This window comes from Girardinichthys multiradiatus, chromosome 6 (assembly GCF_021462225.1).
Source record: "Girardinichthys multiradiatus isolate DD_20200921_A chromosome 6, DD_fGirMul_XY1, whole genome shotgun sequence".
Taxonomy (NCBI): domain Eukaryota; kingdom Metazoa; phylum Chordata; class Actinopteri; order Cyprinodontiformes; family Goodeidae; genus Girardinichthys; species Girardinichthys multiradiatus.
Window position 1 is genome coordinate 31611965 of NC_061799.1, and position 10748 is coordinate 31622712.

The 10748-nt window shown below is 36.4% G+C and overlaps 1 protein-coding gene across 1 annotated transcript in view; it reads left to right on the forward strand.

Annotated features, from left to right (window-relative positions):
• Positions 1-9515, forward strand: part of si:ch211-106h4.4 (MAM and LDL-receptor class A domain-containing protein 1) — a 32807-nt gene extending 23292 nt beyond the window's left edge. Inside the window, exons 38-51 of the mRNA XM_047369259.1 lie at positions 54-213; positions 1287-1401; positions 1507-1650; positions 2180-2367; positions 2661-2826; positions 3667-3885; positions 4043-4221; positions 4970-5207; positions 5404-5563; positions 5646-5760; positions 8482-8599; positions 8721-8817; positions 8932-9007; positions 9084-9515. Of these exons, the coding sequence (XP_047225215.1) occupies positions 54-213; positions 1287-1401; positions 1507-1650; positions 2180-2367; positions 2661-2826; positions 3667-3885; positions 4043-4221; positions 4970-5207; positions 5404-5563; positions 5646-5760; positions 8482-8599; positions 8721-8817; positions 8932-9007; positions 9084-9176 (2068 nt within the window). The 3' untranslated portion in view covers positions 9177-9515. The remainder of the gene's footprint in view (positions 1-53; positions 214-1286; positions 1402-1506; positions 1651-2179; positions 2368-2660; positions 2827-3666; positions 3886-4042; positions 4222-4969; positions 5208-5403; positions 5564-5645; positions 5761-8481; positions 8600-8720; positions 8818-8931; positions 9008-9083) is intronic.
• The last annotated feature ends 1233 nt before the right edge of the window (positions 9516-10748 follow it).

Consider the following 10748-nt stretch of genomic DNA (forward strand, 5'->3'; position numbering starts at 1 on the left):
CGCCTCCTAATCCGACATTCTTCTCCACTTCCTTCCTTCTTCCACATACCCAGGTTTCACTTCCATATCAGCACAGGGAGTACTGGGTCACTCAGAGTGCTTATGCAGCAAGCTGAGGGTGGTGAAGCAATCCTATGGTCACGCAGTCACAACACTGTCTCCCACTGGACCTCAGCGCAAATGCCTATAGGCATGTTTCAGCAGCCATGCAAGGTGGTTACTCATGCTCCTAATCAAGAGTTTCAGCATTACATTCAGGACTTAACATTTTGGAGCTTTCAGTACAAGTGTAAGAAAAAAAGAATCTGTCTGCAAAAAAATGTTTTAAAATGGATTTTTGTTTTGCTATATGCATAATCTTTTTGATTGTACACAATATGCTGGACATATTGAATGAAATAAAGAGTCTTACTGTATATTTTGATATATTATACGTTTCATAAGTAAGATTTTTATTGGTGTCCACAATACATTATGTATAGTACTGGTAAATATCTGCAGCATTATTTTTAAATGAGCAGAAATTGTTGTCCCAGAGATTTTAGGTCCCTGTAAAGGTCACTGTTATTCACATTCAAATAAGTATGAAAAAAATTTATTCAGTATGGAAAAAAGTTTTAGTTTCCAGATTTTTTTTCTTATTCCATCATTTAAAAGATAAAAATTTAAACTTTCTCTACATTAATTTTTCATTCGGGTGACACATTTTATTTTAGTTTGTCATAAAGACATGGGTTTTAGTCCAACTCTTTTATGATTTTGTTTTTTGTGTTATCAGTGGATGAAGACACACCCATTTAAGAACAAAAAATGACTTTTTGGCTATAAATCATATTCTTCTTGTTTTTTAAACTGGACCCAAAGTTCTTGAACACTGAAACAAAATGTTCTTTATTTTGTGAAATAAATGTATCACTAATAACACAATGTTAATTTGAAAGCCAAATTTATTCTAGAATAATCCAATCTAATCATGTCTGTGTGTTATAGAAATTAACGGATCAAGGTTTTGTTCTGATGCCAAACAAATCTGTGAAATGGCTGAATTGCTATTGCTGAATTAAGGGCCATCTTCAGCACTGTGTTGTTTTATTTTTTGTGGGAAAGGAAACAGATAATAAAACTCAACTAGGGAAATATTTTCTGAAATGTCCATAATACAAAAAACTGCCCCACAAAACACCCTGTAAACTGATCCTGAACATTTGAATTTATGGAATTTTTTAATGAAAAATTAGTAGCATGCATGGATCCTGTAAAATGTTTGTGACCATCTGTGTTCTCAGGTTTGGTTCAGTAGCATAAGTAAAGCAACAGGGCCGATCATCTATACTCGAGACCATGTTGTTGCTGTGGATGACATCTCTTTTATTAACTGTGAAACATCTTATGAGCCACCAGGTGACATTGGTTCCAATTCCTTACTGAATCGGTATATTTGGTTTTAGAAATTTAGGTTTTGCACATAAATCAGAAAGGTTTGATTAAACATTTTTTTCCCCTCAGCCCTCCCTTCCTATGGCTGTACATTTGAAGATGACTTGTGTGTTTGGATCCAGGGAGCCGAAGATGAGTTGGACTGGCGCATCGGCTCAGGTCCCACTGAAACCCCCAACACTGGGCCTGCAGGAGACCACACCACTGGGACAGGTTATTACTCTGTCACACTTTCTATGAACAATGTTTAATTTAACTTATATGAATCAGTAAGCAGGAATATAATATGATCATAGAATATATGTGTTTGCAACCAATATCAAGGGTTTGTTGAGACAGAGCTTGTGAGGCCACAAGTGAATACTTCTAGAAATAATTTTATACAAAATAAAACAAGTAATGAGGTTACACAATTGGATTTAAGTAACTGTAGTCAGAGCTAACTGAGCAAGAATAAAATGAACTAAAACCCTGAATGATACAACTTAACCATGGAGTACTGACGGTTCTTGCACGAATGGTCTCTTTTGCCTCATGGCAACCCATATGATGTGTAGCCCTGAACAGAACACCATATTGTCCATATCAAAAACTATCACCGCCCTGAAGAAGGAAACAATATTGCAAATTCTTGCCTTTACAATTGTGAAAAGTGCTGTTAAGAACTAAACACACAGTAGTGAAAGTTATATTTGTTTTACAAGGGACCAAAGGTCACAAAGATTTTGTATTTATTTTGCAGGGAAGTACCTTTACATCGAGAGTTCCCATCCAAGTGAAAAGGAAAACACAGCCCAATTAAAGTCTCTACTGCTGCCACCTGCTGGCCAAAAAGGATACTGTTTCACTTTTTGGTACCACATGTTTGGAGCCACAGTGGGTTCATTAAGGATGTTTCTGAAAACAGCTGATTCATTGGACAAAACACTGGTAAAACACAAAATAAATCTGTAACTTTGGTCCTTTATCTTAAATGCAGTCAATCGGACACTGTATCACTGCGTTGTTGGAAAACAACCAACTGATTGAGCAATATTTAAGGCTATTTCCTCTTAATTTTCTATCCGTTGAAATAAATTTCTCACAGTTGTGAAATGATGATTGCAAAATTATATTTGTGCACAGTACCATGGGTGCAAGCTGTTCAGTTTCAGTGCATACCTCCGAGTTGCATAAACCTTCTCACATCCTCATTGTGATTCAGCCTCCTGTCTTTCCTGTAGGTGTGGCAACAATCAGGAAGCCAGAGGGATGAGTGGTTGCTGGCTCAGAGCCATGTGACCCTGCAAAGAGTACACCAAGTGATTCTAGAGGCGACTGTGGGCGGAGAGGCTGGTGACATTGCCATTGATGACATCTCTCTTATCCATGGACCATGTCCTGACTCCGGTAATAAAACATAAAATGACCATAAAGGAACAAATCTAGGTCTTTTTTGTTTTCTATTGTTTTTTATCATCCAAAACACAACCAAAAAAATTTATATATATATATGTATATATATATTTTTTTCTCATTTTAATCCTGATGTCAAAAACATACACATCTACCATTATAAGCAATATAAAATAAAAGAGTGAAGCTTTGATTTTGCTAGCCTAAGTGAAAGTGTTGTGGATGTCAGACTAAAAAAAACAGGCCAGTTTTTAGCTGCATGAACCTTAACTGATGTTGCTTATCAGTTTTTAGGTAAATATTTTTGATGAATTATGGGCCCCTGATCAAACCAAAATAACTTAAGGCAACTCTCTACTGGTAGATATTATTGGAGTCATATAGCACAGGTGTTAAACTCCAGTGCTCGGGGGATGGTGTCCTGCAGCTTTTAGAGTCTCTCTGCTTCTGCCCATCTGAATTAAAAAATAGCATAATTAGCTGTGGAATGTGGCTACATGCTGAGGAGGTGAATCCGCCATTTGATTTAGGTGTGTTGGACCATAAACACATCTAAATGTTGCAGGATATCGGCCCTCTAAAGTGGAGTTTGACATATAAAATATGAATAACCATGTGCCAAAACCTCCGCAACTTCCTTTTGTCTGATGGTGTTTATTCCCGACAGAAAGAAAGCCTGTGGCACGATCGTCTTTCCTGCAAGATGATCAGTGTCATACTGAATAATAAAACTGTTATCATTCTTAAATACATGAGTAGGAAAAGATTGCTACACTTTCATAGTTTCATAAATACAAATTAGTATAACTTCTGTGGTATCGTATTGTCTTGTAGATTTGTGTGATTTTGAAGAGAGCAGCTGTAACTGGCAGCAGGCAACATCAGATGACTCTGACTGGATAAGACAGTCGGGCAGCACACTCAACCCCAACACAGGACCAGAGAGCGACCATACCACCAACACACCCACGGGTCATTACTACTACCTGCCATCTTCCATGGATGACCACGCTGGCCAAAAAGCGTTAATGTCTTCACCTCTATACCCTAAAAGTGAGATTCGCCATTATACTGTGAAAAGATCCTGAATTGGAAGTTAAATGGTATTTGCAGGGATTTTTTCTTCTGCTGTTCGGAACTCAACCTCTTTTAAATGTTAAGTTACATTAAATATGTAAGAAATCCTGTATCATTATTGCTCTGTGTTCAGGTAAAGGATCTTGTGTGCAGCTGTGGTACCACATGTACGGGGAAGGAATGGGCATGTTGAATGTTTACCAGCAGAATGAAGACGGGAAGGAGGTTTTGATTTTCTCACAGGCTGGAGACCAGGGTCAGCGGTGGAGGTTTGCTCAGGCTTCGCTCCTGCCCCGGATTCAGCCATACAGAGTAAGTTAGGTATGGGTACAATTTTATGAGTTAGGCTGGGTATATTAATTTGTTGATCTGACATGTCTGGGTTTTTCTCTGAGAATGTAAGTCTCAACTTTTTAATCTGCAAAAAAAACAATAGGCTATGATAAAAAAAAAAATTTAAAACTGGCCCAAACTTGAAGACACAGCTGTCTGTCTAAATATGTATGCAACTGATACAGGTAACAGTGGTTGTGTTAAGTCAGGGTATCTGATATCAATCATTTCAAACTGGAATCGGGATTAACTGGATTAACTGGAATCAGGGTAACTTAGACATCCCTAGTATTTTTTGCGTAAATACATGTATTACTTTTGTGATTTAATGTCTTGTAATGTATATGTTTTGAACTGTTGTGATGATTTCAGAATTTATCTTTTTTGCCTAAAAACATTAAACTTACTGAACACATATCTGTGCCTTTTGTTCTTTTCATGCACTCTGTTTCTTTATGATTTCTACTCAGACAGACTGATTCAGACCGACGTTGTTTGTACAGTCTCTGTTTGTAATTGCCATTGATTTGAGTTATTTATTCTGAGGGAAATCGTAACAAAATAACAAACTACGTTTTAAACCTAAAGCTTTTACCAAACTCTTACATGAATTTTTGCATTTTCTGCTATCATATTAATAAGGGTAATTTTAAAAGAAGGTGAAACCTGTTAGAAAAATTTATATTGAAATTAGGGACATTCTCAATGTAAATGTGTGTATTTTTAGATTGTGGTGGAAGGTGTGAAGGCTGGCCCCACTATGGAAGGAGACATGGCCTTTGATGATGTGCAGCTCACAGATGCACAGTGTCTCCCTCATGGCGTCTGTGACTTTGAGACCTCCTTCTGCAGCTGGAGCAACCTGGGCAATGGAGTCGACCAGGGAGACTGGCTCCTTGGGGCCGGAGCCTCTCCAAATCCCAACACTGGACCGACTTTTGACCACACCACCAACTCTTCATATGGTAATATGATGTTATATCCCTAATTGTATGAAAATAAAAGAAAAATACTCATAAATAGCCTGGATCATAGGTGCACTAAGTTGGTTTTATTTTGGACGGATTTTAAATGATTACACTTCTAGGCTTGGAACCAGCCCAATGTACAGAACATGCATATATGATGTGACACTGACAGAAAAAATAATTTTTCCTTCAGGTCACTACATATATGTGGACAGCTCAGTGGGTGAGTGGGGAGACATGTCCTACCTTGTCAGTGAGGTGTTCCACCCATCCTCAAGAGGATACTGTCTTACATTTTGGTACCACATGTATGGCAGCCATGTCGGGACTCTCAAAGTCTACATCAATGACAGGTCTGAGGAACATCAGCATCTAACCGAGGTTTTATGTTAATTGATCTAGCATATTTCTATTTAAACTTGTTCTTATTTATAGGAAAATGCATGCTGAAGGTAACGAGGAAGGAAATCTGAAGTGGACTAAAACAGGAAACAAGGGGGACCAGTGGCTACAGGACAGTGTGTCGATTAAACATGAAGAAGCATTCTGGGTAATCGACGGATTACATTTATTCTGACAAATGCATACACTGTTAGAAAATGAAAAATACATGTTTTAGTACATTACTGTCATTTATTTATTTCTTGAGATTTAAGTTAAGTCCAAAATTATGTATACCCTGGCAAATTTAGATTTCAAATTGTTTTCATTTAACCAAGTAGTTTGTTTCTGATAGGATACAAGGCATGCATCTCTCAGGACATTATAAGACAATGTTAAATGAGTATCAGTTTTGAAAACAATACTTTTTTTGCCATAATTTACATTTTAATAAAAAGTACCCAGCAACAATAGGTTACAAGCATTTCAATAATCAGTGGGAAAATCTTTATTGCCATTACAGCAGTCAAACTCTTTTTATACCCACTGACCGGCTTTTTGTTTTTTCCTCCTGGTATTTTGATGATTTATCTTTGGTGAGGATCTTCAACTGTTTACTGTTGGAAGGTCTCCTTGCCATTACCCTAATCTTTAGCTCCATGCACAGATTGTCAAATTTCATTCAGGACTCTGACTTGGCCTCTCCAAAACCTTATCATTACTTCCAATCACAAGAAAAATGGTGATAAAAGCATGAGATTAATTTAAACCTAAAACTGCCAGGGGTATAAATACTTTTGGGTTTTACTGTATTTAATTTAGTGCAGTCTTTTTTAACTTAATATGACTTGAATTTGACACAGTTGCTCTGAAGTCATTTGCCAATTACCAGTATCAAAGAGTGCCAAGGTTTTAAAAAGTTATAGTTTTAATTGTAAAATTTATGATACTAGGTTTAGTTTTATTTTTTGTTTCCTTTGTTTTAAATGTAAATACAATAACTATAATAACTATAAATGACTATTTTCTTGTTTCTAAACCTACAAAAAAAAGTAGTTATTTTGCTTCATAATCCACTGCTTTGCTTGAAATGTACGTCATTTGTCTTCATCAAGAGCTTTGTGTTTCTATCTGTGTCATGGCGCCACTGTTTCCAACTCATTAGTAAGGAGAATAGCTATTGGCTGTCACAAAAGACTGATCATGATTCATGTTTAAAACTGTGTATCATCTTTCTTCTGTCAATCCACTTTTTTCAGCATGTCCCTGATCAAATACTCACAAGGACTAGCTAGTCTGTGAGTGCTGTGGGCAGTGTAAAAACCCACAGCAGCAACCACTGCTCATTGAGAAGAGCAGGAACGATACATGTTTTGAAATTAGTCTCCATGAACTAAAGATAAAGTTGCTGATTCGTCACTGGTCATTCTTTTGAAAAAGAGTTGTTAGAAGGTCAAATGACTCAGACAAATGACTCTGTTCGTCACTGTGAACAATACAGTAAAGCTCTGTGTTGCAAAATAGGCCATAATTCCAGAAACTTGGCCATACAAGCTGTATCTTGCTGGGGTTGCAGCTGGCCATCATAAGTCAGATAATCACTGACAGTAAAATGACAAATATTGGGAGAGTTTCCCTAGAGATTCCTGATAGCAGTGATGTATCAGGGACTCCTTCTAAAAACTATTGTACTCATGCAGGAGGTGCAAAATATATCTAATATTTTAATTACAATAATTAAATCAAATCATGATTTTTCTTTTATTTAGTTATTTGGTTATTCTTGGGTAAAGAAAGGGAACCTCTGTTTTTAGTTTATTATTCTCATATTAACTATTGAAAACCAAAACATGTTCTAAGTAAATTCAAATAATCAACACTTAAGAAGGAAGAGCACTTCCATTGACTTCAGTGTTGATTTAAGAAAATTAGGTGCTCTTTGAATGGTTCAGGCATGAACTTGAACATCAAAAAACTCCCAACTCCAAAAATTTTAAAAATACCTTTATTGACATGGCTTAGCTCTGAAAGAGCAATGAATAATAATTCTGATGCATCTCAACTTAAGCCTTCCTCATGGAGTCAAATGAATCCCAGTCCTTTTAAATAGACAGTGCACTGGGGTGAGTACTCTAAGCATAAAAAGATTTACTACATATACATATACATACAACAACAAGTGGATAAACAATTATGTAAGATGATAGATTGAATATTGATTCAGATGGTATTGTGTTAATAAAACAAATCAATAAACAAAAGCTCTTGTGCTAAACAACTGGTCTTCAGTCACCCAATTAAAATATTGTCAATGAAGTTAAAACGTGATGATCAGGTAACGCAAAAAGATTTGTATGAAGGCATTGTTCAATGTTGACACATGTATATTTCAGTCGTAATGTCTTTGCCCACCATCATCTGTTTGAAATGATGATAACTGAGAGTTGAATTATAACAGATACATGTTTTAATGAAGAAATTGTCCAAAGATGTCAGTTGAGAATTGCTTTTAAGGGTTTAGAAAAGGAGCAGATTCAACATTATTGCAGTATGCTCTTGAGAAAAAGACATTTTAAATCCAGCTTATTTTATGGCCCAGCTCTGGATCATCTCAGCTAGTTCCTGTAAAAGCTGAATGTGATCCTCTCTGTTTACTCCTCTGTCTAAAGGGGATTGGAATTTCTTGTTTCAGCCACTTGTGTAAACAGCTAATGGTGACTTAAAGGAGAGAAGCAGTTGTTCCAGGCTCTCTGAGAAACACAGCAAACCTCTTATGGCCAATGAGATTTATGGCAGTGAAGCCTTCAGCAATATGTGTGACATAAAAACACAGACAAGACAGTAACAGTCTCTGGATAATGTTTTTAAATGTTTCTTTATTTCCCCACAGTTTGTGTTTGTGTATCAGAGAGGAATGAGTACAGGTGGAGATGTGGCACTTGATGATCTCACCATCCATCCCAGCAGCTGCTACTCTGAGCCTTTCATCCCTCCCTCAAATAATATAAGTAACTCTCCTTAACTAATTCATAAACAATGATTAACTATTAGCCAAACAATCCCAAGTCTTCCTGTATAGAGCTTCCCAGCTACAAATGTTTATCTAATCATGGTTTTCTGTTTTTGTAGATGCACTGTCGGTTGGCCTTGCAGTTGGTCTGATTCTGCTGATTGGAATCATCATCTCCATCTTGCTTTTTATTCTGAACCAAAAATGGAAATCTATGTATGCTGCCTTCTTTTCTTTCGTTTTTTTAACATATATTATGAACATAATGTACATAATCATGCTAAAGTATAAACATGTTGTTGACTTAATTTTGGGACCCATATGTGACAGGAACCAGTCGACAATAATGAATAATGAGGTCACTCCTGAAACCTCAGTGTTGAACATGTCTGGCTACACACAAGATGTAAGTAAAGATGACTGGACATATATTATATTATATTGTGTTATACTGTGTTGTATTGTCATTTGTTTTCTTTCAGGATACACAGCGTGAATCTGCATCGGACGTCTCCTTCTTTAACAATCTTTATAATCCATCACCACACGTTACTGAGGCCTCATCTGATGCTTAGCCTGGTTTTTACTTTAAGGTGTCATTACTCTTGTTGAGTGCAGAATATAAATATACTATGTTTGTTCCACATTCTTATTCAATGTGAACATTTTTTTTTTTCAGTTTGATTAATTTTAATTACTTTTGCCTTAAATTGTGCTTTACTTAAAAGCCATTCTGTAGATTGATTAAAACAAATATTTGGAAAATGGAGAATGTGTTAATTGCTTTAGTCTTTTCGGAAAAGTTTATTGAAGAGTCTTAGCTCTGAAGAATCAGTTATCCTATTTTACTTACAACTGTTGAGGTTGTTACCAAGAAATAAAAAAATAAATAAAATTGGGTATTTGCATGTTAATTATATTCATGTTTTGGCATTTTTTGTCAACTTTAACTAAACTAAATGACAGTTATGGTGGTAAATCTCTGGCATTATTGCTGAAATTACAACTGCAGGGTCTATGTTATTTCAGAATGCAAGTCAGGTGAGTTGGCAACAATGCCCGCCTTTAACTTTACAGTCGCAAATACCGAGTGACCTGGACGCTATGTACTAGAAGTGGATGGGGAACCTGGAAAGAATCACACCTTGCTTTGGTTTAGTGGACAATGAAAAGAACCCTATCTCCTATTCATAGAACACATATATTTGTTGCATCAAACACTTTCGTGCATATAAGTTTATCCCTCACTGCTCTCACATCTTCCCATGGGTTCTCAGTTCGATTTTGGTCAGGACTTTGACTAGGCCATTCTAATACACAAATTTGCTTTGATCTAAATCATTCTATTGTAGATTTGACAATATGTTTAGGGTTGGATTTTCTGTTCGAAGATTAGCCTCTTTTACAACAATCTGGGATAACCCTGCACTGTAGCTCCATACATCTTTGAAAAGCCTCACCACACCAGCATGTCATCACATTTCACCATGGGGAAGATCTGTTCAGGTGAATGCACTGCATTGGTTTGCCTCCACACATAGTATTGTGCATGTTGGCCAAAACAATTTATTTTTGTCACATCTGACCAAATCACCTTCTTCCCCGGTTGCCCAATACATTGCATGTGGCAAACTTTAATTAATTCACTTCAATTCAAAAATACTTATTTCTTAGTTATTACTTCTTAAGTCTGTTTTTTTTAGCAATTCAATTTCTAGTGGAATAAAAATAATAATTTTCCTTTCAAAAGATTTTGATACTTGAGCTCTGTAGCTCCTCTGGAGATAAGACCTCCATATACTCTGCAAGACCTGAGAAATTTGCTTGGTGATTCGAGATGGCAAGAAAACGAAAAATTCTAGAAAAACAAAAAATCTATGAATTTCCAGGGAAATTCATACTTGAAAAACCCAAGGGCAAAACTCCTGGCATGTCTGAGCCCAGCAGAAAAGCAGTACTGACAGTAGTTAATCCACTTCCAATTTCTGATCAATCAAATAGACGTTTTAAGATTACGCAACAAGAAAGAATTCTGCCCAGATAGTATTTTGAGAACAACCTATGAGCTCTTTCAATCAAGGGTTGTTTTTTCTGGCAGCCATGAGAGGCTTCCTCAGTTCTTGCAGAGCAAGTACAGACCTAAATAA